We start from the raw sequence: 27,107 nt of genomic DNA, 5'->3' as shown, positions 1-27,107 counted from the left end.
GTGAATTCCTTCGGTATGCGTTTTTAGAGCTTATGAAGGGCAGCAATGTTTACTGTCAGTCGCTGCATTCCTGACAGCTAACTGCAAAGAAATGTTAATGGAACAGTTTGTGAGCTCTGAATTAAACTGTTGAGTTGTAGTGACTAAAGTGGTAGGCTGATTTTCTAATGTTTGTTTTCAGATAGGAAAGATTACAGCAAAATTTAATATGATCTTTGACACTCCTATTTTAGATTTGTCAGGATGCTATAGTTTGAAGATGATGATTAAGATGTGAGTTGTAAATTTATTGATATCAACTTAACAAATTTAGATGTAACCGAAGTATGTGTTCAACTCATCGCTGCCAGTGCTTTGGAATTATATATTTTATTTGATAGTTTTCTTGGAGACCAAATAATTTAAAACCACAACCACCTGATGGAGCAGCAATCTGAAAGCTAGTGCTTCCAAATAAACCTGTTGGACTATAACCTGGTGTTGTGATTTTTAACTTTATCAGCCTCAGTCCAACACCTGCATCTCCAAAATCATTTAAAAATGTTTGCATACACTGAAGCACACTTTTGAACAGTGCTGCTGTAGATATCAGGTAGCACTTGTACCTCTGGGTCCAAATGTTTTTGGTTCAGATCCTAGTCCTCGGATATGAACTGAACTCCATCCAGGCGAACGCTTCAGAGGAGTTCTGACAGAGTGCTGCACTATTGGAAGTGCAATCTTGTTCTTTTGAGAGATTCTTAACCAAGGTTCTATTGCTCTCTTTGGATGCAAAATATTTCTACACCATACTTCAAAAAAGAGGGCTGCCTTGGCCAATAGTTGTCATTTAACACTAAAACCAGTAATGTCATTACTGTTTGTGAAGCCCTGCAGTGCATAAATTGGCTCCACACTTTGTATTACAACAGTCATTCCACCTCAAGAAGTATTTCATTGGCTGTAGAATGCTTTGGGATGTCTTGATATTATATTAACCCCATAATATGAAACCATATTGAAATACTTAAAGCTGACCAATTTTATTTCCATTCATTGCTTTCTCTTTCAATTATGATACTGTCATTTGCATTTCAATCTACTATCTTATAGGTTGTAACTTTAAAGAAAAATAGAAAAGATAATGCTCACTTTCTTTGCTCCCAGCTTTTTGGATGCCATTATTAGTTTTCTGATGGCAATGAATGGTGTGCCACTTTTTAAAATACAGCTGCGGATTGGGCATTTCTGGGGCCTTTGTCTTTATTGTCATTTCTGTTGCTTTTCTTTTATCGGCAATGAGTGAAATGCAAGAGTCCAGTTTACCCTTAGTTGTACAATGAAGAATTTCTATGAAAGTGTAATATTCATATTTTTGCACTTCTCCACTTTATTGATATCAAAACAAAGGATGAGGCTGAGTTTTAGTTTTAAAATTGCAAGAAAGTTAGCAGTAGTTGCACATACTGTCATAGAATTAATAACAATTTTGTGAAGAGATGTGAAGTGGAAAAAAGACTAAGTATTTTTGTGCTTAATTTGTATTTAATTGTTATCCCTTTTCAAATCAAGTCTTGGAATGTACACTGTTTTTCATATCCCTGTACCAAGATTATTACAATATAATGTTGCAATTTCTGTTTGTTACAAGTTAGAATAAGGATTAATTCAGCCTAAATGCTGACAGTTGATTTAAATTTACGAATGATTAACTCATCTGTTTAAACTTGAGTAGTTGAATATTCACGAAATGAGAGTAATATTTGTAAATGGGCACTGTTTAAAATCGAGAGCTAATCAGGGAACTTCATGGAAAGAAGCAACCAATTGGAAACTCCTGAAAGTGGATGTTTCTGAATTCCCAAAATGTGGTTTTGATCTTGATAAGCTCCTGTGGTGAGAATTTTGGAAAGAAAAGACAAAATGTTACAAATTGAAAAGAGTGTCTGTCTGGTGGTCCCTCAGAATGAGGATGATTTTTGCTCATTAAAGACTCCAAATGCACCTCCTTGCAATGTGGGATGGCTGTTGCACTGCAACCAGTTCTGGCTGACCAGGAAACTCCTGCTCTTGCTGTCTGCAGTAAGCATATGAGAATGATTCTCCGACTGTAAATCCATCTGTGTGGCCATCAAATCCTATGGTGGGACTTTGAATATGGTTTCCTTACCCAGGGGCAGGTAAGCTACCGCAGTATCACCGATTTGAAGAGTGCCTTTTTTAAAAATCTATTAAGCACACTGGGAAGTTGTTACTTTTTAACTGCTCAATGTCCTGCTGTAACTATTAGTAACAAATTGTCAAAGTTCAGCAGTTAAATTTTCTATATGCACATAGCAGCAGAGTTAATGGAGAATAGTCGAACCTTAATTCACAAAACCACCTCACCGGTCAGATCCTGGGTTAAACTGTGATCTTTTAATTTACATTTTGATGTATTAACTCTGACTCGGCAATGTATAGCCGGAGGCTTAAATACAAAAGATGCTTTACCAGCATAAACTCTCAACATTGGCTTGAAAACCTGTAGAATGCCTGGCTGTGGGTCAGGAGAATCACATGGTGGTAACAGGGCTACGCTGCATAATAGAAAAAGAACCTCCATGTTGAAATGTATTCTATTAAAGCAGGCTAGCCAAATGCAATGGATAAATGATATCTGGAGTTCTGATTATAGTTTATTCTTGGAGCAGGAAGTCCTCGAGAGGCTGAGGAGAAAACATCTGCTCTTGGACTCTGGTGGGGAGGATGCAAATTGGGCAGTTTTTCACATCATCAAAATGTCAGTGGGTGGGATGTGAGGGGAAGGAACATTTGAATAAAATTGAAATGCTGACAATACACAAGATCAGTGTTTGAAGCACCAGGCATGGAAGACCAAGAGATAAAACAAATCAGTAACTACTGGATTCTATTATTTTGCAGCTGAAATTCCAAGCTAAGCGGAGGGGCAAACTTTCTAAAGAAAAAGAAATTTTAAAATTTTAGTCCTTTTTTTAAGAATACCAGAATCTAGGCGTTTAGTTTTGAAACTGTATACAGTCAGCGATTACACTTAGCAGGGAACCATGGAGCGATTACGACATATTGTGAATCTCCTATTTTGTCAGGAAGAATGCTATGATGGCTTGTGAAAAGTTATCTTTGCAATTATTTTATTTCATTTGAATGAGATTTCTCCCAATTGGTGATTCAAGCTATCTCCTGTACTGAGAGCAAGAACTGTCAGATTATCTGAAATTCAATTCATGCTCTAAATTCATTTAGAGATAGCGTGATATTGTAGCTTTTGATGTGCACATTGTGAGACAGTATTGGTAGAAGTGTGTGAGTGATCTTTTTGTGAGTATTGTAGATTCATATGTGATTGGACCTCTAGTATCATAATATTATTTTAAAGTTGAGGCCTGTTATGTGTAGATTGTAAACTATTAAAATGCCCTAAATGCTACATAAATTTTAATGTAAAATATGCTTTCAGTTCTGAAACGGTTTGTTTTTGGTGATTTTCTTTTTACCCATCAGTCTCTTTCTGTTTCCCCAGTTAAAAATGCTGTTTAAACCACAATGTCAGCCATGGTTTTAACGGGAAATAAAGTATGTAATAGATGAACTACTTAGGTCACTGTTGTAAGGAAACAAACAAAATAAACTTATTGATGTTGCCTCCAGGTGGTTGACAGGACAAAAGGAATTGCAGATGTTCCTGAGTGGTTCAAAGGAAGCAGATTAAACTATGCAGAAAATCTCCTGAAGCATAAAGATGATGACAAAGTGGCACTTTATGCGGCATGTAAGTATTTTATTGATCTGATTTCAGGAGGAATGCGGTGAAACAAGACATTCCTCTCCATGAATTTCTTCTTTTAAAATTATGATGGGTTTTAATCAGAGCAAAACTAAATGTGCCTTTCAGCTTTGCTTTGTGTGGGACACGAAAAGCCAATTGCCCGAATTCACCACAATATGCACGCAACCTGTCCTGTCATAATTCTGTCCTTTCTATTCAATTTGTTGAAGACTGAATTCTACACTAAAGCTGTCCAGCTTTTATAGGTCATCAGGCTAGATTCCATGACGCAAATCATGAAGAGTTGAACAGTGCATATGTGACATCCACTTGACAGACAATGGTATGCCAACCTATCTCACCTCTCTCACCCCCCCCCCCCCCCGCCCCCCCCACCAAAAAAGCTGTCAATGGAAAATGAAAATCTGCTAGAACCTGTCACAGAGATACCCTGATTGGCTTCCATCAAATGTCACAATAAGTCCATTGTTACAACTGGCCCACTTTAATATTTAATATCCAAGCAACAGCTTTCATCAGTGGATAAGATAGCAAGTTTTATCTTTTTAAAAAGTTTGATCAAATCTAATGATTCATTTGAAACATTTCCAAACTAAAATCCACATTCACATTCATGATTGAGGTAGAGATTGGTTGATGATCTGCTACATGGAGGGGGGTGAGGGGAGAAAACTAAGTAGTTTCAGCACTTGGTATACAAGTGGCAAGGTACTCATGATACTAGAAATGGTATATTGTTGTATAATGATCACTCGGGGTTGTATAATTTTGACCAATTCTCTTATTCCCTTCCCCAAGAGAAAAGTCAAATGTCTGGCTGGATTGCAGTAATTTTTGATAAGATTGTTTTGCTAAAGTGTTAAAGTGGTCCCTTTTTCTATGGTAGTTTATTAAAAACAAAGTCTTGTATTTAGCCAGATATGTCATTGAACCTCTATATTTCGGGTGATTTTGCTTTGAATTTCATTTGCAATATTTGTGGGTTAGGGTGGAATGGTGGCTCAGTGGTTAGCACTGCCTCACAGCGTCAGGGAGCCAGGTTTGATTCCAGCCTCGGATAACTGTCTGTGTGAAGTTTGCACCTCCCTGTGTCTGTGTGCATTTTCCTCTAGGTGCTCCGATTTCTTTCCACTGTCCAAAGATGTGCAGGGTAGATGGATTGGCCATAATAAATTGCACATAATATCCAGGGATGTGCAGCCTAGGTGGATGTGTGATGGGAGATGCAGTGGTGGGTCTGGGTGGGATGCTGTTTGGTGGGTCACTTTGGACTTGATGGGCCAAGTGGCCTGCTTCTATACTGAAGGGAAATCTAGGTTCTGAAAGGTAAATCAAGCTCTGTTCTATCCATTCCTCATCTTCAATACCATAAAATATACATTTAGTGTTCCACTTCACAAGAGCTGTCAGTATCTTGGATGCAGTGACACTTCATGTACAAGTATGAGTAGTTGCATGTTTATTCCAGAGTCTTGTAATTATTCTTCTGGACTGAATGTTTACTCGTGTGTCTGAATTTTAATATACTTAAGCACTGAGGAGCCCAGTTACAAAGTGTGTATGGATGCTTCTTTATAAATATTATATACACCAAATACAATTGGGATCAGCATTTTGTTTTGTACTGAATTTCTACTATCAAGTTTTAATCGGTGTGTTTTATTGTTTAACAGCGGAAGGGAAAGAGGAGATTGTCAAAATGACATTCAAGGAACTAAAGAGAGATGTGGCTTTGTATGCTGCAGCACTCCGAAAGATGGGAGTGAAGATAGGTGACAGAGTTGTTGGTAGGTACCCATTTGACATTTCTAAATGTAGAATCTTAATTTTCTGTCTAAACAAACTAAAGGTTTGAGGCAATTTCTTTTTGGTTACTTGAAGCATTTAAATGCATTTAAATTAGAAAGTACAAGTTGGTACATTTTAAAGACAAAAGAAAAGGGTGTGGAAGCCTGTCATTTGAGGAAATTATTCAGCAAATCATGCAACATGTTTATATATAATCCTTTTTGAAAGTGGAGCCTATCTCCATGTCCTCTTACAAATTACAGAAAATACTGTAGCACGCACTGATTTGACTGCCCTGCCCCACCTACCAGGCACAGATCATTTCCTTTTATATTTGCTGCTAGGATGCTTTCAAAAAAAATCTTCCACAAGATATAGGCATTGTTGGCAAGACCAGCATTTATTGCCCATTCTTAACTATCTTTGGGTGCTGGTGAGCCGCTACCTTTAAACTGCTGTGAACTATGTGGTGTAGGTACACCCCTGTTTCTGTTAGAAAGGGAGTCCCAGGATTTTATCCTAACTGAAGGAAAACCTGCATGTAGTGGTATTTCAAAGTATCTGTTCCCCTTGTCTTTCTCAATGGTAGAGTTTGTGGGTTTGGAATGTGCTGCTGAAGGATCCTTGAGTTACTGGCACTCCAGGTGCCACAAGAAGCAGATTGCCTCATTTAGTTGACCACATTGATGCTACCATTGTAGCTGCCTATAACTGATATAATTCTGAAAAGGAACCAACATTGTTTGATTTCAGCTGATCAGTTTTGACATGTAGCATTGTAGTGTATTATGAATGTATAGTGAATTGCATTTGTAGTGAGGGTGGCCTGCTTTTTCAATTTAAGTATTAACGGTCTGAGGGAAAGTTTGACAATTGTCTTAGTTCACAACAAATGCAGTCTTAATTTTTTTTTAAATCTCGGAAACTGGGACAGGTACCAGTAGTATAAAATTAGTGTCTTGGTATATCAACTAAATTGAGATACCAAGTAATTTTTCTTAGATGAATAATTCAGTAGAAATCTCAGGATTAACTCCCTCAAGATTTGGCACAGTGATTCATACATAGAGGCTGCACTATCTGACATTAAACTGCTGAAGGAAATGTTCTGAACAACTGTTTCACTGGAAAGCTTTCCTGTAAGAGTAAGTTTGACAGCTGTTCAACTTAGTACATCACCAAAGGGGAGTCTGTTATTTAATAACAGTTTCTATGAAGACATCTTGCACTAGAATATATAAGGGCTGTTGCTACATTCTGTATTCTAATACAAATTTGTTTCTTTCGTTGGATTAGACTTTGAAATCAATCCAGTCTGAGTTCAGTTTTGTTGATCATTGCATGAATATTGCATCTGCAACTTGAGTGAAAGTTTAAACACTCCTTTTGGGAATTTGCTTTATTCTGCTTACACAATCATGCTTTTGTGGAAAACGTTACCAATGAGATTTCATTTGCAGCAGATAGTCATCTATAAATGAAAGACTGGCTTTGTTGAAATACTGATTGTTATATTTAAGGCAACTATAAAAGAAGTACAACAGAACATCAGCAAAAAAAATCTATGGAGCAATAGAAAGACCCTTTTTCATGTTGCTGTTAAAGTATCCATTACTTCAAGATCAGGATAACATTGGTGCACAATAAGCGATTAACAGGAACTCATGCAAAATTGAGACTCTTGGACTGGAAGAAATTAGCAAGGATTGAGAATTGGTTAATGAGCCCAATCACGTAAGTGGCGTTTTCAGGCTGACAAGTAATGGGCGGCATGGTGGCACAGTGGTTAGCACTGCTGCCTCACAGCGCCTGAGACCCGGGTTCAAGGCCGAAGGGCCTGTTTCCACGCTGTAATGTAATCTAATCTAATCTAATCTAATGAGTGGGGTACCATAAGGATCAGTGCTTGGGTCTCAGTTACAGATAATTTGTATGCCTGACCTGGATGTGGAACCTGAATGTGATCTGTCCAAGTTTGCTGATGATGTAAAGTTGGATGGGAATGTAAGCTGTGAGGAAAATGTAAAAAAAAAAGTAAGCAATGCTCTTGGTGGCTGGAGAATAATGTGCAGGAGTATGAAGTTGCTACGTTTGAACAAAAGAGAAACACAGAATAGCTTTTAATTGGGAAGAAACTGGCAAGTTTTGGTATTCACAGACATCCTAAGAGACCCAATCGAGAGTATGATAAAATACTCATTTGCCTGATGGTTGCAGTTTCATTAGTGAGAAAGTTTGTCACCATCCAGAACATTGCAGTGCCTGCCCAACACTCTACATACCATGTTAAAGATCCACACTCTCTGCCAGTAGCACAAGGTGGCTGCATTGTGGACCATTAACAGAATGCAGTGCAGCAGTTCAATAAGATTATTTTTGGAAGTATGTCACAAGTCTGTGTAACCTACATCACCTGAAAGGGTAGGGGCTGTGGATGCTTGGAATGTCAACACTTTCAAGGCAGCACAATCCCAACTTGGACAGACGTCCCCTCCATTCCTTTATCATTGGGTCGAATTCTTGCAACCCATGACCTAACAGTATTCTGGGAGGTCATTCATCACATTCACATCAGGAATGTGCTCACTGCCAATCATTCAGGAGCACCTACAACCATTCACTAAGTTTTGATCTTGCCAAGGTGACCATGTCCCAAGAATTAATTTAAAAACTAATCTCATTGAGCCTCACTATCTTTCTTAGATTGTGAAGTCCTTTACTGCACCTGTATTGAGATTTTAAGTTTTTATATATGTTCATTGTAATCTCTTTTGGCTTTTATATTCCGTATCTTTTGCAACACACTCTAAATTTCACTGACTTAACCTGAAAAGCTACCCGTCCTGTTCAGTTATTTTGAACCTTCAAAATCCCTCTTTTGTTGTACAGCGCTGGGCTGATATCTATTCCTAGTTTAATCACTACTTTTCTTCTACAGATGTTCTTAGCTTAGAATAGACCAGATTGTGCATGGCTGACTGGGGAAATGCTGGACGAATGAACCATTTTTGTTGCAGACTAGACTCTGGTATATTACAGGCTGTCAACTGCTTTGAAGTTTGAAAGTGGTCCTTGTTGGTCTGGCAGGAATGATCTGCTTGTACAAGACTGGCACAAATGTATAAATGGACATTAAGAAGGGGATGTCTACATTTCTACTGGCTACTTTTTGTTTGATCTGTCCCTGACACTTAACAATATTTTATTGCTGCATTCACTCTATGCTGGTACGCAAACTCTAATTTTTTTAAAAAAATTAGTCATGAGAAATCAGTACAAGTATTAGCTGTCAAAATAATTATTTTGTTGCTGAATTGAAAAATTTGTGAAATTATATCAGTAAATATGTAGTCCGTGGTTGAATCGAAGGTCACCAGAGCCATTTATGCCCTTTTTTGAAAATGTCAGTGAGGTCACAGTGGAATTATTGAAGCAAGCTTGATCTCAGCATTGATAATAATGGTGGCTGAACTATAATCATTAGGTACTGAACATTTTTAGTGAGGGCTATTGTGGAGCCATGCAAAAGTCCCACCACATTATGGGTGTCACTGCTTATGTCTCTGACGTGACTATCTCTTGTAATCTCTGCACCATAGCAATGGTATATGCTGTCGATGCATCAGTGTGATTTTTTTTTTCAACATATTGAGGCTCAATAACTGCCCTGCTATAGGTACTGATTCTACATATCTGCTTCCTTTGTTTTTATTTAATTGCTAATCTTACTTTTGTATGGTTAAAATTAATCTAAAGTGAGTAAGCCACACAACATTTATTTTGGGCAGATATCTCTTAATCTCTGACGAACGTTCTTGGAAAAACAGTCGTTGTATAAGGGATAAAACTGAATCATCCAGTGTTTAAGGCCAAGGTTGCCTGGGTGGCTAGTTTGTGATGCACAGTGATGCCAACAGTGTAGGTTGATTTCCTGCATGAGCTGAGGATACCATGAAGTATTCTCCTTCTCAACCTCTCCACCAGTCTGATTTAAACCACCAAGTTGTTTGTCTCTAATGAGAGAGCAAGCCTTATGATATGATATGGTAGGACAATGGCATCTTTCCCTTTTACCTTTGGCATAATATAAGTTTAGTTAAATTGTAATGCATTATCTTTGCATGTTTGGGAAACAACTTGCCTGTTGGGGAGTTCAGTTTGATGCACTTCTGAAAATTCAATTGACATCAATTCACTGTCTTCCTTTTAATTTGTCCCATCTCCAAGATGCTCTATTGTTTATCTTAGTTAAAATCATAGCCCAATCTCATACCATTGCGTGTTATGACGAACCACTGTGCAAATCTACCAGAAAAATGCTAACCACTGTGCTGAACTGTTGTGAAATAGTAACATTAATCTTGTGCTGCAACATGAGTACTAAGCCACTGTAAAGCTAATCTACTAGTTTATTAAAATGTGTTCAGTTCATGTGGCCCTAACTGCAATGATGTTCTGTGGCCTGGCACAGTTGTCATTGCTGAACATGCAAGCTGTATGCGTTTAACTCAGTAACTGACTTGCTTGCCAGTATTACATGAAAGTGATGTGTTTTAATGCTGCTTAGCAGCCAATTTTAAATTCTTAGGTCATGGAAGTACTTAGAACTTTGCTTGACAGCACATTTTAAAAAAAAATGCTTGTTTCTTGCAGTTATTATGTTCATTTGAGGCCTGCTACAGGTGGATGGCCAACCTGCCTCTGAGGAGGCTGGCACAGTACCAAACAGGATCACTTGAACAGGACATGCACACTGTTCTGTTGAACTGGCTGTCTTGTGATACCAATGGTTTGTGAGGCTGTAAAGGTTTGCTATAATTATGAATGTGCCTTTGGGAAGGGAGAGACATGGGTAACAATAAGAGGTAATTTTCTGAATTAATTTTAAAATAGCCAATTTAGTGTAGGTGGAAGCTGTAATGTAAATAGTTAATATTTTTAGAGTTGAACACTCAAAATTCTAAGTTGGGACTTGAGGTCTTTCTCTTGAGTGGAACCTGTAATGATTTTTTTTGCTGATGTTGTTCAACCTTATTAATGACTGGGAAAAGTAATGATAGACAATAAATATGCAGGTGTATTACAAAAATCCCATAATGGTTCTCAAACAACATGTCTTTTAATCCCAAATATTGTTCGAACAACATGTCTCCATTCCAAATAGAAGAACTTTGCATTTGTGCAGCACCTTTTCACATCCTGTAGCTACCATGGTTATTCTGATCCTGGTGCTATTTGGGAAATGAATGATTTGATCCAGCTGTGACAATGCTCAAGTGAGAGTAGAGTATGACATAAAGGGGAACTTTCGGGTGATGATGCTTTGATAATATTACTGCTTTTGTCTTTCTTCACTGAGATCATGAGGGTAAGAGGAGTTTGTAAAGTTAAGAATGGTAAATGCAGTCAGATTGTCCATGTTGGAGAGAATTAATATTTTCAGTTGTCAAGGCATCAAACAAACTGGTTTGGTTTGGTTTGAATGATGTCAGACTTCTTGAAAGTTGTTTCCAAATCTCATGAGCACTATTTCATTCTACTTGTGATGAGCCCTGAAGACTATGGGAAGGTGTTTTAGAGAAGGGGAAGATCTGCCCTGCCAATTGATACATATGATCTCCCCTGCTTTTGTGTCCATGGTGTTGAGATAATGGGAACTACTGATGGTGGCGTTGACGACTCTGGCAAGTATTTGGCTAAAGTTTTAAAAACTTACTCCTGCTTGGTAGTTTGTGTTGAAACCAGTTCCTTGGGTGTGGTCCCCAATTAATTATGGTCCCAGATGTGAAAACTCAAATTGTCAAACTCCTGGGTGAGGATGGATGTATTGGTTCCCGTTTGTTATTGGATGCCCATCCATGGGGCTCAACAAGGATAATTTGAAAAGAATTTAGAGGATCCTGGAAACCTTTCTCCAAATTGAACCGTGCTTTCTTGAGTTTATTCGTCTTGAAACCCCAGGAGAAATAAAAACAGAATGCAGATTAGTGTGTATGTGCAATGCGAGAGGAGTACAAAGAAAATGTTGGCTTTTAATCCCTGTTCATGCACATCCTTGGAAATGGAAGACACAAATCTGTTTCATGTTAGACTGCTCTTGTTTCTGTGAATATAATGATTGGTTCTGACAGCAATGATGATCATCCTGTGGCATTCAGCCAAGTCTGTGATGTGGTCTGTAACCGTAATGTTCGAATAGAATCAAAACTGAACATTGGGTGAATTTGTCATTGATTAATTTACAGTTAATCCGTGGGGGAAGACTGATTCAGTGGTAATTTATTTGTTAGGTTCATTCTAATATTTGTAAATAGAAGAAACCTAGAAAATCAGCTCCATAAATGCTGTTAACTTGCACTGTGTAACAGATTGGCTAGTTGGCCAGATAGCTTTGGTGCGCAGTCTAGAATGGAAATAAGGCCCACAGTAAACTCAGCTGCTTCTAATGCTATGTCTGTTCTCATCTATAACATGGGACATCTCAGGGAGAATGATGTTCACTCAATCTCTGAATTTTAGAATAACATAATTGTTAAAGTGGAGAAGGATGCCATTTGACCATCGTGGCTGCCTGAGCACTAACTTCTTCCCAGTCACCTGCCTTGCCCCAACCCTCTGCACATTATTTGTATTCATATAACCATCTATAACCACCTCGAATGCCACAATAGGAACATTCTCTACCACATTTCCAGGCAGTGCATTCCATAGCCTATCTACTCGCTGTATGAATAAGACTTTCTCGTGCCTCACATTTCCTTCATTTGCAAAACACGTTAGAACTGTTCCTTCCAGTTCTCAGTCCATTTATGAGTGAGTACAGTTTCTCCCTCCCACTCTGCTCGGATCCCTCATGATTTTGAAAACTTATCAAATTTCCTCTTGGCCTTCTCCTCTTCAAAGAAAAATTCCCACCTTCTCCAATCTTTCCTCACAGCTGAAATGTCTTACAGATTAGACGGAGACATAGGAGCAGCTGCAGGCCATTGATTTTGCTTCACTATTCAAGACAGTCATGGCTGATCAAATAATCCTCAACTCCACTTTCCTGCCTTTTTCCATAATCCTTTGTTTCCTTTATGATTTAAAAATCTGTCTGTCTCAGTCTTTAATATAGGAGACAGTGAGGTCTGCAGATGCTGGAGATCAGAGTTGAGAGTGTGCTGCTGGAAAAGCACAGCAGGTCAGGCAGCATCCGAAGAGCATGAAAATAGAAGTTTCGGGCCAGAGCGTTCATTTTCCTGCTCCTTGGATGCTACCTGACCTGTGCTTTTCCAGCAACACATACTCAACTCAGCCTTTAATATACTTTATGTCCCGGACTCAACAACCCTTTGCAGAATTCCACAGATTTTACTATCCTAGTAGAAATTTCTCCTTGGCTCAGTGGTTAGCACTATTGCCTCACAGCGCCAGGGACTTGGGTTCAATTCCAGCCTCTGGCAACTGTCTGTGTGGAGTTTGCACATTGTCCTCGTGTCTGTGTGGGTTTCCTCCCACAGTCCAAAAGATGTGCAGTTGGCTATGCCAAATTGCCCATAGTGTTAGGTGAATTTAGTCAGAGGGAAGTGGGTTTGGGTGGGTTACTCTTCGGAGGGTCGGTGTGGACTTGTTAGGCCAAAGGGCCTGTTTCCACACTGTAGGATATCTAATCTAACTGGGTAATTCCTTACTTTGAGATTATGGCCTGGAACCATTATTTTAAGTCTCTTCTGGGGACACTAATGAAGTCACATCCTTCCTGATGTGTGACACCCAGAAGTATGCAAAATACTTCTGCTGAGGACTAACTAGTGTCTTAAGTTCATCATAATCTTCCTGCTCTTGTACAAAGTCCAGAATACGCTATACATTATTAACTTTGTAACTGACTTGTCCCCTTAATGACTAATCCACATATCCACACAGGTGTCTGTGCTTTTGCAACCCCTTAGCATAATACCTTTTACTTTATACTGTCTCCATATTCTTTGTACCAAAGTTGATCACCTCGCACATCTCTGCATTGAACTTCATTTGCCTACTCGCACACTTACAAATTTGCCAATATCCTTTTGAAGTTCTAAACTACTCCCTTCACAGTTCACGATTCTCTTAAGTTTTGTGTTGTTTGTAAACTTTGAAATGGTTCCTTGCACACCAAGGAAAAGCAAGGGTCCCAATAGGGTACAATGCTGTAATTGTACCAGACTACTCCACTTCCTCTGGCAGCTCATTCCATACACGCCCCAAGCTCTGTGTGAAAAAGGTGCCCCTTATGTCCCTTCTAAATCTTTCCCTTCTCAGCTTAAATCTATGTCCTTAGTTTAGGACTCCCCAACCCTGGGGGAAGGAGCTTGGCTCTTTAACTTCTCCATGCCCTTCATAAGGTCACCCCTAACCTCTGACATTCTAAAGAAAATAGCCCCAGCTTATTTGGCCTTCCCCAATAGCTCAAACCTCCAAACCTGGCAACATCCTTGTAAATCATTTCTGAACTCTTTTTCACATTTAACAATATCTTTCCCATAGCTGGAAGACCAGAATTGAATGCAATATTCGAAGAGCGGCTTAACCAATGTCCTGTATAGCCACAATGTGAAATCCCAACTTCTATAATTTGTTGCAACTTGAGCATCAGTCACCTGATATTGCAGGGGACTTTGAAGAGTCATCTGAGACTGAACTTGTTTGGTTCTATGTCATTAGGCTACTACAATATTATTTTGTTTGGAGCGATTTGTTTACAACATGGGGGTGTTAAGGATCAACCACATTATGAAAGATCCTTGTCCCGTTGATGTTGTTTTGTTTTCTTTTAATCATGGCCTGTGGTTTTCCTGGTCATTATTTTTTGGTGATTACTTACAAATGACTACATTTATTTGATTTGTTTCACAATATTCCACAATGGAAATTGACTCATGGCCGACCTCTGGAGACTAGCCCAGTGGGATAATTATTGTTTTGAGTATTCAAACTTGTTTATATGCAGCGTTTTTTAGATTGTTGTTTATGTAAAATTTACATTCTTTCTATACTTCTGTCAATGATAAACCACTGTGAAATACTTCTGTGATTATTCAGTTATTTTTAAAATATTGAACTTGATTGCTTGTTTAAGCATGGTGTTATCAGTTAATACTTGTTTGTAAAAGGCTGCGTCCAACTTGGTAAACTATTTACTTGAACTTTAATAATGCTGATCTGAGATGTATGCGAGCACATGGATATCATTGGTGTTGGAAAGAGGCTATTCAAGCCACTATCTGTTCCAGTTGTTTAGTAAAGCTGTTCAATTAACTCCAAATCCCTGTTCCTTCTCCATTGGCCTGTAATGAATTTTTCTCTTCCGAATTCTCCAGAGTGTCACTGTTTCCACCATACATTGTTTAAAAAAAAAACCTTCCTTTTACTTTGCCAATCACTTTAAACTTAGGTCTTCTTGTCACCAATATTGTTACCAGTCAAAACAGTTTCTTTCTATTTACTCTATCAAAACCATTTCAGGATGTTTAACATGTCAATCAGTACTGTATAAATATAACTTTGTTAACTTGCTCTGTTCAATAACAGGATAATGCAAGAATACATGAAAAGCTTTTTGAAATTGATCCATTCCATTCATGAAAGCAAGAGAGATTGAGAGAAAGCTGCTCATTACCTCAGTTCACATTAGGATGGATGTCCCACTTTCTGCACATTCTAATGGAGTATGAATGAACGCACCCTCATCTGACCATAGGTGTGAATCCCATGAGAACAATTACAGAATGAAATGATGTGCTATTGAATGACTCATTGAGAGCTTACAGCTTCTTTTCTCTGGGCATGAGTATCGAGTTCATTCCAGTGACTAAATTGACAGACTCCCATTGATCTGATTTTAGTTTTCTTCTCCCTGTGTTAGTTAACTCAAATTTACTAATTCTAGCTGAGATGGATCCCTTCATATGTTGCTGTCATAAATTCCAAAATAACTGATATTGGCGACTGCATTTAGAAGTGAAACAGTTATTAAATTATTAATGTTTTAATCAATAGTTCCATATTAACATCATGTGTTAAACGCATGGTGCAAGAAAAAAGGGTTCCATTTTGTAAGGCATTGGTAGTGGGACAGGAAAGAGCTGTACTATTGGGATGGAATCCACTGGAACCAACCTGAGAGAAGGAGCCTAGTGGAAAGGTTAACTAAGGTGCTCATGAGGATTTTTAAACTTGTTAAAGAGGTTGGGGAGGGCTCAGCAGAGGTCACCAAAGCTTCCACAATAAGCAATAGGGCAGAAAGTATGGGAAGGGTCAGGAGTCTAACTTCAGACACAGCAGATAAGGGGACAATTATGAGAAGGGGGTCAGTGAATGCAGGACTGAGAGTGTTGTAATTAAATGCGCACCGTATACAAACAAGGTAAATAAGTTTGAAATGCAGTTTGAAATTGGCAAGTACAATGTTGTGGGCATCACCGAAACATTGCTGCAAGGGGATCAGGGCTGGGAACTAAATCTCCAAGGATACATTTCCTGTTGAAAGGGCAGTCAGATGGGCAGAGGGAATGGTGGTTGCCATGCGGGCAAGAAATTAAATTTATATTGATAGCAACGGATCATCTAGGGTTGGAAGGCATAGAATCTGTGTGGGTAGAGTTGAAGAACCACAAAGGAGAAAAGACCCTGATAGATGTGTATAGGCCCCCCCTAGCAGTAGTCAGGATGTGGGGCAGAAAATAAAACAGGAGATAGAAAAGGCATGTAAGAAAAGTACAGTTAAATCATTCTGGGGGACTTCCATATGCAGTGGACAGGGAAAAGCAGGTTGGCAGCGAATAGAATCAGTGTTTTTTTTCATGTGTATGACTCTTCGGTCCAACTTGACCATGTCAACCAAATTTCCCAAAATAAACTAGTCCCACTTGTTCACATTTGGCTCATATCCCTCTAAATCTTTCCTATTCATATATCTGTCCATGTGTGTTTTAAATATTGCATTTATACCTGCATCTACCATTTCTGCTGGCAGTTCATTCCTCATACAACCACCCTCTGTGAAAAAGTTGCTCCTCAGGTCCCTTTTTAAATCTTTTTCCTCTCACCTTAAAAATATGTGCCCTAGTTTGGAACTTGCCACCCCTAGGGAAAAGATCTTTGCTATTCACCTTATCTATGCCCCTCATGATTTGAGAAGCCTCTTGTAAGACCACCCCTCAACCTCCTGTGCTCCAGTGGAAAAAAAAGTTCCAGCCTCTCCTTATAACTCAATCCCTCCAATCTTGGCAACATCCAGGTAAACCTATTCTGATCCCTGTCCAATTTAATAACAGGGCGACCAGAACTGTACACAGTAAGAAAAGGAATTCTTGGAAAGTCTGAGATTGTTTTTGGAGTAGATTGTGGTAGAGTCCACTGGGGAGCAGGTAATTCTGTGAAATGAGGCAGTCTTGATTAGGAAGCTTAAGACGAAGAAACCCCTAAATGGCATTGACCACAATACGATAGAATGCACCTTATAGTTTGAAAGGGACGCGCTGGAATCTGATGTACTGTTGATTAAAGATAACCACAAAGACGTGAGGGAGGAGCTGGCCAGAATTGTTTGGAAGGGGAGCTGAGCAGTAAAGATGGTGGAGTAGCAATGGCAGGAGTTTCTGGGAGTAATTTGGGGGCATGGTAGAAATTCATCCGAAGGAAAAAAGAACATACGAGGTGGAAAATGAGGTAACCATGCTGACCAAGGAAGTCGGCAACAGCAGCATAAAAGAGAAAATATACTATGTATTGAAGATTACTGAGAACGTAGAGTATTTGGAAGTTTTTAAAAAAACTAGCAGATGACAAGTTAAAAAGCAATGGTGGGGGCTGGGGGTTGCGATGGGATGGGATGGAAGGAGAAGATTAAATATGAGCATAAGCTTGCTAGTACTATAAAAGAAGATTGGAAACTTTTTTTTAGATATATAAAAGGTAAGAAAGAGGTGAGAAATTGATCATCTGGAAAATAAGGCTGGTGAGATAGTGATGGAGAACAAAGAAAAAGTGGAGGAACTGAATGTGTACTTTGCATCAGAATTCACAGTGGAGGACACCAATAGTATACAAGAACTTGAGTCAGGGGGAAGGGGTGAGCATAGTCGCTGTCCCTAAGGAGAAGGTGCTGGGGAAGGTGTCAGGTCTGAAGGTGGATAAATCACCAGGACCAGATGGACTAGACTGCAGAGTTCTGAAGGCCAAAACTGATGAAATTTTGAAGGCATTGGTAGTGACCTTTCAGGAATCGCTTGAGTCAAAGAACATCCCAGAGGACCAGAAAATGGTTAATGTAACACTGTTATTTAAGAAGAGAAGGAGGCAGAAGACAGAAAGCTATAGACTGTTAGCCTGACCTCTGTCATTGGTAAGATTTTCAGTCTATTAATATAGATGATATTGTGGAGTACCGTACTTAAAAGTGCATAGTGAAATAGGGCATGCTTCATCAAGGGGAGGTCATTCTGACCAATCTCTCAGAATTCTTTGTGGACGTTTTGAGCAAGTTAGACAAAGGATGTGATCTATTTGGATTTCCAGAGGGACTTTAATAAGGTGCCACACAGGAGGCTGCAAAATAAGATCAGACCTATGGAGGTAGAGGCAAGGTCCTGGCATAGAGGATTGGCTGACCAGCAGAAGGCAGAGAGTGGGGTTAAAAGGAGTCTTTTTATTTTCAGGTTGGCAGCTGGTGACTAGTGGAATTCCACAGGGATCAGTGTTGGGACCACAACTGTTCACGTTCTATATTAACTATCTGGATGAAGGAACTGAGGGTATTGTTGTTAAGTTTGCAAATGACACAAACATCAGAAGACAAGGTATGGAGGCTGCAGAAAGACTTGGACAGACTGGAGGAATAAGCAAAGAAGTGGCAGATGGAATTCATTGTGGGAAAGTGTGAGATGATGCACTTTGGTAGGAAGAATAGAGATGTAGACAGTTTCGCAAATGGGGGAAAAAGCTTCCAAAATCTGAAGCACACAGGGACTTGAGGATCCTGGTTCAGAATTCTCTTAAAGTTGACATGCAGGTTCAGTTGGCAGTTAGGAAGGCAAATGCTATGTTAGCATTGGTTTCAAGAAAGCTAGAACGCAAGAGCATGGGTGTACTGCTAAGGCTGTGTAAGGCTCTGGTAAGACCGCATTTGGAATATTGAGAGCAGTTTTGTTTCTTGTATCTAAGGAAGGATTTACTGGTCTTGGAGTGGGTCCAGAGAAGGTTTACCAGAATGATCATGTATCTGCTGCTCTTCTACTTCTGTACAGGAGAAGTCACATGTTTGGAGGATGCTATCGGAGAAGCCTTGGTGAATTATTGCAGTGTATCTTGTATGTGGTATATGTTGACTTCATCACAGTGGCTATAATTTTGGAAATGTTGGATGGGGTCCTAGTCTAAGGGCAGTTTTATCTTGGATGGTGTCAAGCTTCTTGAGATGGAAATGTGTTGCTGGAAAAGCGCAGCAGGTCAGGCAGCATCTAGGGAACAGGAGAATCGACGTTTCGGGCATTAGCCCTTCTTCAGGCTAATGCCCGAAACATCGATTCTCCTGTTCCATAGATGCTGCCTGACCTGCTGCGCTTTTCCAGCAACACATTTCCATCTCTGATCTCCAGCATCTGCAGACCTCACTTTCTCCTCAAGCTTCTTGAGTATTGTTAGAAATGCACCCATCCAGGCAAGTGGAGAGAATTCCATTACACTCCTGACTTGTCTTGTAGATGGTGGACAGGTGTTGGGAACACAGGAAGCAAGTTACTTTTTGCAGGATATCTGGAATCTAACCTGCTCTTGGAGGTACATATTTATATGGCAGGTTGAGTTCTGTTTCCAGTCTGTAATTACTCCCAGGATGTTGGTAGTGAAGGCTATTGAAATTGAAGGGGTAACAGGTGGACAGTCTCTTGCTGGAGATGGTCATTGTCTGACACTTATGTGAAGCGAGTCTTACTTGCCACTTGTCAGTCCAAACTGGAAGATTATCCTGGTCATACTGCCTATGTTGATAATACTTGGAGTTGTGACTGGGATTGAACGTTGTGAGAACATCAGTGAACATCCCCACTTCTGATCTAATGCTGGAAGGAGGGCCATTGGTGAAGCAACTGAATATGGTTAAGCTGAGAATATTATGTTGAGGACCTCCTGCAGAGATGATTAACCACCAACAACCACAACCACCTTCCTTTGTGCAAGGTAAAATGTCAAACATTAGCAAGCTTTCTCCAGAATCACGTTTAAAGCTAGTTTTGCTCAGGTTCCTTGAGATCACATTTGGTTAAATGGTGCCTGGATGTCAAAGGCAGTCACTCTTACTTTGCCCCTGAATAACGAGTAATCTGATGGTCAGAGTGATGTGTGGAATAGTGTAGATTGGAGTGGTGCAGAATCCCCAAGTCAGCTGACTATATTGGAATTGTTCAAGAAATTGAATTTTCTGATATGTAATTCTCTTGAATTGGAAATACTTTGGGATGTGGAGAAAGGAAAAGAAATGAGGATGAATTTCTTCAGCAAGAGAGTGGTGATTGTTGCACTCATTGCCACATAGGCCAAATCATTTAATGTATTTAAGACTGAGATAAATGGGCTCTTGATGAATAAGGGGACCAAGGCTTATAGCCTGAAGGCAGAAGAATGGGGTTGAGAAACGTATCAGCCACGAACAAATGGTCTGAGCAGAGTTGATGCACCGAATGGCTTGATTCTTCTCTTAGATCTTATGGTCTGAAAGTCCAATAATTTAGAATTGTAACTATTAACCTGGACACCTTTCTCACTGCTGCCCCTTCCCTGTGTGAACAGTGACGTGACCCTACTAACAGCAACACTGAGCAGCCCTGACCCTGTCTGAATTAACCCCATCCTCCCCTGGCATGTTAAGTATTCACCACCTAACTTGTTCCCCACCCACCTGACACTACTCTTTTACTAGCCAACTGTATCCCTACCCCTCACTCACCTGAGTGATTGTCAAATTTGATTTTGGAATTTCGAGTCCTGAAATAATGGCAAGTGCCGTTTTTTTTAAAAAACTGTGTGTCTGGGCCTATAGTGCTACTTCTAAGTTGAGTAGATATTTCCCTGGTTTTATCTGATCGAAACATTCAGGATGGGGCAGAATCAAAACATTGGCCAGGGAAAGCATTGACAGGTAAGTGGGTAATTTTAAGAGAATTATAGATTGTCAGATCTGTTCTAAGATCGATCTAACTATTTGGGCCCTTGCTCAGAGTCTGTAAGTGTGATGAAGAATTATATTTGGGTTTTGGGCATGAAACAGCCATTTGAAACAAGACACGTTACGTTACAACAATGTATTAGCCAATTCTTGCCTAGGAATTGATTTTGATCTTGAATCCAATTTTCAGAAGACATCTAAGTTTTATATTGTGCTTGTTTTCACTTGCAATCAGAAAACCTATTGTGGTTTGTAAATTTACCTTCAGATGTGTGCTTCTGAAATTTGGAATTCCTGTCTCAATCCCTCATTGCTTGAATAGATTTTATTATTATTTGTAGCTCCTTTTTGTTCAGCTTCATGGGACTAGTTTAAGGTTTTTTCCTGATGGGTATAAAAGTAAGTTGCATCTCTGAAATTTGAGCTGATTCTCATTTTAAACATTGAGCACAGTCACTTTGAAGGAACCAGCTGGGTGGAATTACTGATGACCAGCCTCGAGAGGGCTTGAATAGATCAGTGATGGTGATCAATAATTCAGGGAGCTTTACTAATGCATTTGTGTAGTGTTGGTGATTAATTTCTCCTACAGTATTAAATGCAAGCAGCTGTTGTGACTTTAGGTAGCCTCGTAATCAAACTTCATCACATAAATAATTTTAAATAGGTTATAATTCTTTTTAAAGCAGGTGAATTGATCATTCTTGGTACTTGCTTTATTTCTTCTCAATACCTGCCTTTAGATAGGATTCATATTGTGAAATCCCAAAGCAGTAAGTTTTTCATTCTCAAGACACCATTAAATTTTCTTGAAGTTGCATCTTTTTGAGTTGACTTGGGCAGGAAAGGTTAGATTTTCATGTGACAGCATATGATGATGTGGAGGTGCTGATGTTGGACTGGGGTGGTCAAAGCTTAACAATCACACCATATCAGGTTATAGCCCAATAGGTTTATTTGGATGTACAAGCTTTCGGAGCGCTGCTTCTTCGCCAGGTAGCTAGTGGGGCAGGATCATAGAATTTATAGTAAAAGATCAACATGTCATATAACTGATGCAATGTATTGAACAAACCTAGATTGCTATTAAGTCTTTAATCACTTAGACTGGGTTGCAGGTTTCGATTCAAAAAGCGCGCACACACTGTAGGCAGTCAGTCTGTGACATTTTATAAATTCCTACTTTGGAAATAGAACTTGACTGACTCCAGGTTGGGATACAGACACACCTTTTTTAATGCATTGTCTGAGCCGAGATGTCGACTTTTTTTGTTACAAGACCTTCAGTTCTCTTGGGAATGTGACTTGAAAGAAGTTCTAGCTTTTCTATATTAATGAATCAAAACCCATTTACCTGATGAAGGAGCAGTGCTCCAAAAGCTAGTACTTCCAAGTAAACCTGTTGCACTATAGACTATAAGCTGGTGTTCTGTAATTTTAACAGCATATGATGTTAGACTAACTAGTGCTGACATCTAACCCTGTGGCTATGTACAAGTCTTTTTTTAAACTTTACTCTGCTTTCCTTCAATGAGTTCAATTGAATGGTATTCCTGTACATTATCAATGTTCAAGAATTAGAAAAGTGACACAAAAACCACTTTTGGTTGTCTTGCCCTTTGCTTTAGTGCATGTAAGTTGTACCAAAAGACTAATTTTAATGGAGCAGGTACACAAATAGCTCATAACAACCCTGATTTCTTTTGGGGGAATGTTCTCAGGCCCTGAACAGCATAGGCTGTGGTGAGAAATTGGGGAGAATCAGGTGTATTGACATTGTTTTGTCTTACTATGGTAATCAAGCCTTGCTCTTCCTGGAGCTGTCACAAGCTGAATATTTAATAGAAGGGAGGTGATGGCCTGGTTGGATGGACAGTCCACTGATAATACCGAGATCCAGGTAAGATTCTGGGGACATGAGGTTGATTCCCACAATGGCAGATGGTGGAATTTGAATTCAATTTTTTAAAAAATCTGGAATTATGAGTTTAATGATGACCGTAAATCATTGTCAATTGTCTGAAATACCATTCACTAATGTGCTTTAGGTTTGGAAACTGCCATCGTCTTTACTACATAACTCCAGACCCACAGCAATGTTGTTGACTCTTAACCACCCTCTGGGCAATTAGAGATAGGCAATAATTGCTGGCCTATCCAGTGATGCTTTCATCTGTGAATGAATATAAAACAAAAGTTCACAAAATTCCAGATTTTACCTATCTTGTACACCAACGTTGACCAAGATTACAGGCTAAGTTTCTGTGTTTACTAAGAATGACTGATTATTTGTTACAAATATGTAGATTCTAGCTACAAGTAAACAGTTGTGAACCATTGGTGTCTAACTCTACTGGTTAAAACTCTAACTCCCTTTATAAAAAAACGCTGCCAGAAACTACAGATGACACCTCTTTTTGTGTTTATGGGAAGCGGATGAGACTGGGAAAGCTGGATTTACAGGACTGTCCAAAGGGTTCTCCTGAGGTTATTCTCTTTTTCTTATCAAGGCTTGTTTCTCAAACCTCATTCTCTAGGTACTTTTTGCTTTCTTGTAGAAGGCACAGAGCGACTGGTTCACACTTTTACAAAGGTCCCTGACGTCTTTGTTAAAAGCCACAATTTACAGCAATTGATGAGGGAAAGGAAATAGCTTTCTTCAGACCTGCAGTTTTTTTTTAAAACTGCAGTGAGAGGACAGCTGGCACAGCAGGTCCACCAACACCTTTTTAAAAGGTGGTGCCTATTTTTTTGATACCCATTTCATGAAGAGATAAGCCCTGATACTTCACTCTGTTGTTTTCATTTTTTTTCTCTCATTAAATTTGTGTGTTTTAACATCACCATCTCTGGTTGTACTGTTGCATTCTCTTAGGATCATTGTTATGCATTTGGATAAGTTGCACAGTTTGTACTGGGGACTGTCAAAAGAAGAGTTATTTTTAAAAAAGGAAGGAAGTAATGTATCATTTCTGTTCGGGACCATTAACATTTAAAACAAACTATGAACATCTCTTGTAACAGACTTTGCATTTTTAAACAAAAGCAAACTTTATTGTATCAAAAAGACTTTATTGAAAATTCTCATATAATTTATGATATCTTAGTTATTTACCACTAGAAGGACCACATTAAAATATGCTACAGTCCCCAAAAATTTCAATTTTCCTCAATTCTAGGTATTCCCAAAGATAAAACCTTAATTTACTCTTCTTGCCTGAATGCCTCTATCCCTTGCCTTCTCAGTGCCTCCTAACCAACTGCTGGGTACTTTGTTTTGCCACAATGTTCTTTGAGGACCACCAATAGGATTTTCTACTTTGAACTAGCCAGTCTTCCAGCTTTTTCTCTGCTTATCAAATAAAAGCTTAGATTAAGCCTACCCACATTCCACATGGCAAATGATAAAGCTAACGTTTTCTCTGCTTAGAGTGCAGATTTATGAACTGTTCTACGCGTTGACTGTCTTCACCCTCCTGAGCTGCAAGCTAGATAGCCCGTGTCCAAGATACAACTAACTCTCTTCTGCAGGGACCCAAATAAATTGAAACTAGAGAACTTTCTGAAGCACCACCCGGCCTCTTGATGTAGACTACTGAGATATCTTCAAGCAGGCTTTTCAAGTTAAGCACAGTGTATTCCCCATTTAAAATAAGTTTGCTCTGATGAAAGAAATTGTCTCTTTACAACTGGGTATTAGCACGTTTAAGAATCTCTGACTCTCAAAACAAAAACCTCTTGCTAGATGGTTCTTATTGCAAGGATTTAATATATTGTGTCTCCAATTCTTTAGCTAGATAAGCCCAAGTGCTGGCTTATGAGAAAAAAGTGAGGACTGCAGATGCTGGAGACGAGAGTCGAGAATGTGTTGCTAGAAAAGCACAGCAGGTCAGGAAGCATCTGAGGAGCAGAAGAATCGATGTTTTGGGCATAAGCCCTTCATCAGGAAGGGCTGATGAAGGACTTTTGCCCGGAATGTTGATTCTCCTGCTCCTCGGATGCTGCCTGACCTGCTGTGCTTTTCCAGCAAGACATTCTCAACTGCTAGCTTATGATCTTACCTTTCTATCTGTTAACCTCTTAAGTCTGCACAGCCTCAACCTTTTTAAGCATTATAAGCTCCAAGTATATTTTAGTTACATTGATTTCAGAAAAGCTTTTGCCAGTTTCTCAAACACAGACCCCAGGGTTTTACAGTTAAAACATTAATTCTGGAAACTTGATGTCATGTGCTAAAACACATTATTAGATATTTACAACTTGGACCCAATTTTGTACTGATGTTTCGATGCAATACATTTATTCACTTGCAATGCTGTCCTGCCCTATGACAGAAAATAAGTGGAGGAGCCAATAATTTTTTTTTAACACTCCAGATGTTTGGCGCAAAGCTGTGAATGTTGAACTCAATAATCCAATGAACATTTGGAAAGATGTAAATTACTCTTTTTTTTTTTTTTTCCCTATTGGTTTCAAGACCTAGAGGGCCATTCCTAATTTTCTTTCGAACAGTGTGCAGAGATAATACAGTTCGGCTGCACCTCAAATGAACACTGAAGCTTATTCATCTGGGATCACTGGTCAAATTGATTTGGTTTTGAATGGTTCATTCCTAAGAAGCAGCTGTTTGTTGAAGGGAGCCAGATAATTCAGTAAGTGCAACATGGTGGTCAGTTTTTTTTGATAACCCTGCAAAGGGAGCACCCAAGGGGTAAACAGAAATTGTTTATCTAGTTATCTTGCATGTGGATAGAAACTGACACCAAGGCTGAAATCCTGACATGGGAAGAGGCCTGCAACTCGACTTGTATTGCTGTGCTCTTGATCTGTGAGGAAGCCTTCTGTAAATGCATCATTGCACTTAGACAATAGACAATAGGTGCAGGAGTAGGTCATTCAGCCCTTCGAGCATGCACCGCCATTCAATATGATCACGGCTGATCATTCCTAATCAGTATCCTGTTCCTGCTTTATGGAAACATGTTTCCTGCTGCCAGATTGTCCAATCCTTTCATAATCTTTTATGTCTGCAGAAGGTTTAAACTTCTGGTTGGTATTTTTACCCAGTCATTGCCAAGTTACTTGGTCATAACCTCCAAGCTTGGCAAGTTTTACCTTGCCAAGTTACTTGGTCAGTGCCAGAATTTCACTGACTTGGGCCGCATGCCTGATATTGCACTAGTTTTTCAACCCGCTCACTTGGATCTTTTCCTAGCAGGTTTAAAGCTGACTTGGGTGAGAACTCTGGATAATTTAGACTAACATCTAGAGCAATGTTCAGCCTTTCCCACTATCTGGAGCGATGCAGGCACTCAGTCTCTCTGCACCCCATGCCATGGACTGAGGCAAGTAATAGAAATAGGTTTGGGAAGGAGACAACAGGCTTGAGGGCTTGATGATGAGAGGGTATATAAGTTTCAGTGTTGAAAGGGTGGATGCAGAGCTCATGGGGTACAATACTGAACAAAGAAATGTTGGTCATGCGATAACTGATACTCGCAGACAAAACATTTGAATTTTTATTTTACCATGAAGCAACTGGAAATAATGGAATTAACAGAATTAACAGAAGCATTTAACACCTTAATATCAGATCTTAAGAAATGGGAACAGAAGTAGGCTGTACAGCCCCTTGAGCCTGCACTACTATTCAATTGGATTGTGGTTGATCCAACATTCCTTACCTCCACTTGCCTAGCCTTTCCCTGTCACCCTCAATTCCCCTTCTGATCAAGAATTGATCTGTCTCAGCTTCAAATATAGGCAAGGAGTCTGCCCCCACAGCTCTGCATGGCATGGCGTTGCAAATGCACTCAACCCTTGAGAATAGAAATTCCTCCTCATCCCAGCCTTAAATTTGCACCCCTTTATTCTGAGACTATGCCATTTGGTCCTCGACTTTCCCATGAGGGGAAGCATCCTTTCAGCATTTGCTGTGCAAAGCCCCCTAAGGATCCGATATGGTTGAATGAGATCACTTTATTCGCTGGGGTTGAGAAGAAAGGAGAAAATGAGGACTGCAGACTGGAGTTGAGATAGAGTCATAGAGTTGTACAGCATGGAAACAGACCCTTCCGTCCATGCTGCCCAGATATCCCAACCCAATCTAGTTCCACCTGCCAGTACCTGACCTATATCCCTCCAAACCCTTCCTATTCATATACCCATCGAAATGCCTTTTAAATGATGCAATTGTACCAGCCTCCACCACTTCCTCTGGCAGCTCATTCCATACACGTACCACCCTCTGCGTGAAAAAGTTGCCCCTAAGGTCTCTTTCATATCTTTCCCCTCTCACCCTAAACCTATGCCCTCTAGTTCTGGATGCCCCCACCCCAGGGA

General features: G+C 39.5%; 1 protein-coding gene across 3 annotated transcripts in view; it reads left to right on the top strand.

The window, feature by feature from the left end:
• Positions 1-27,107, top strand: part of aacs (acetoacetyl-CoA synthetase) — a 155,316-nt gene that overhangs the window by 8,892 nt on the left and 119,317 nt on the right. For all 3 annotated transcript variants that reach the window (XM_043715806.1, XM_043715805.1, XM_043715807.1), the window contains 2 exons: positions 3,652-3,772; positions 5,464-5,577. In XM_043715806.1, coding sequence (XP_043571741.1) covers positions 3,652-3,772; positions 5,464-5,577 — 235 coding nt within the window. The remainder of the gene's footprint in view (positions 1-3,651; positions 3,773-5,463; positions 5,578-27,107) is intronic.

Source organism: Chiloscyllium plagiosum, chromosome 25, assembly GCF_004010195.1.
Source record: "Chiloscyllium plagiosum isolate BGI_BamShark_2017 chromosome 25, ASM401019v2, whole genome shotgun sequence".
Taxonomy (NCBI): Eukaryota; Metazoa; Chordata; class Chondrichthyes; order Orectolobiformes; family Hemiscylliidae; genus Chiloscyllium; species Chiloscyllium plagiosum.
This window is presented reverse-complemented; position numbering and strand designations above follow the sequence as displayed.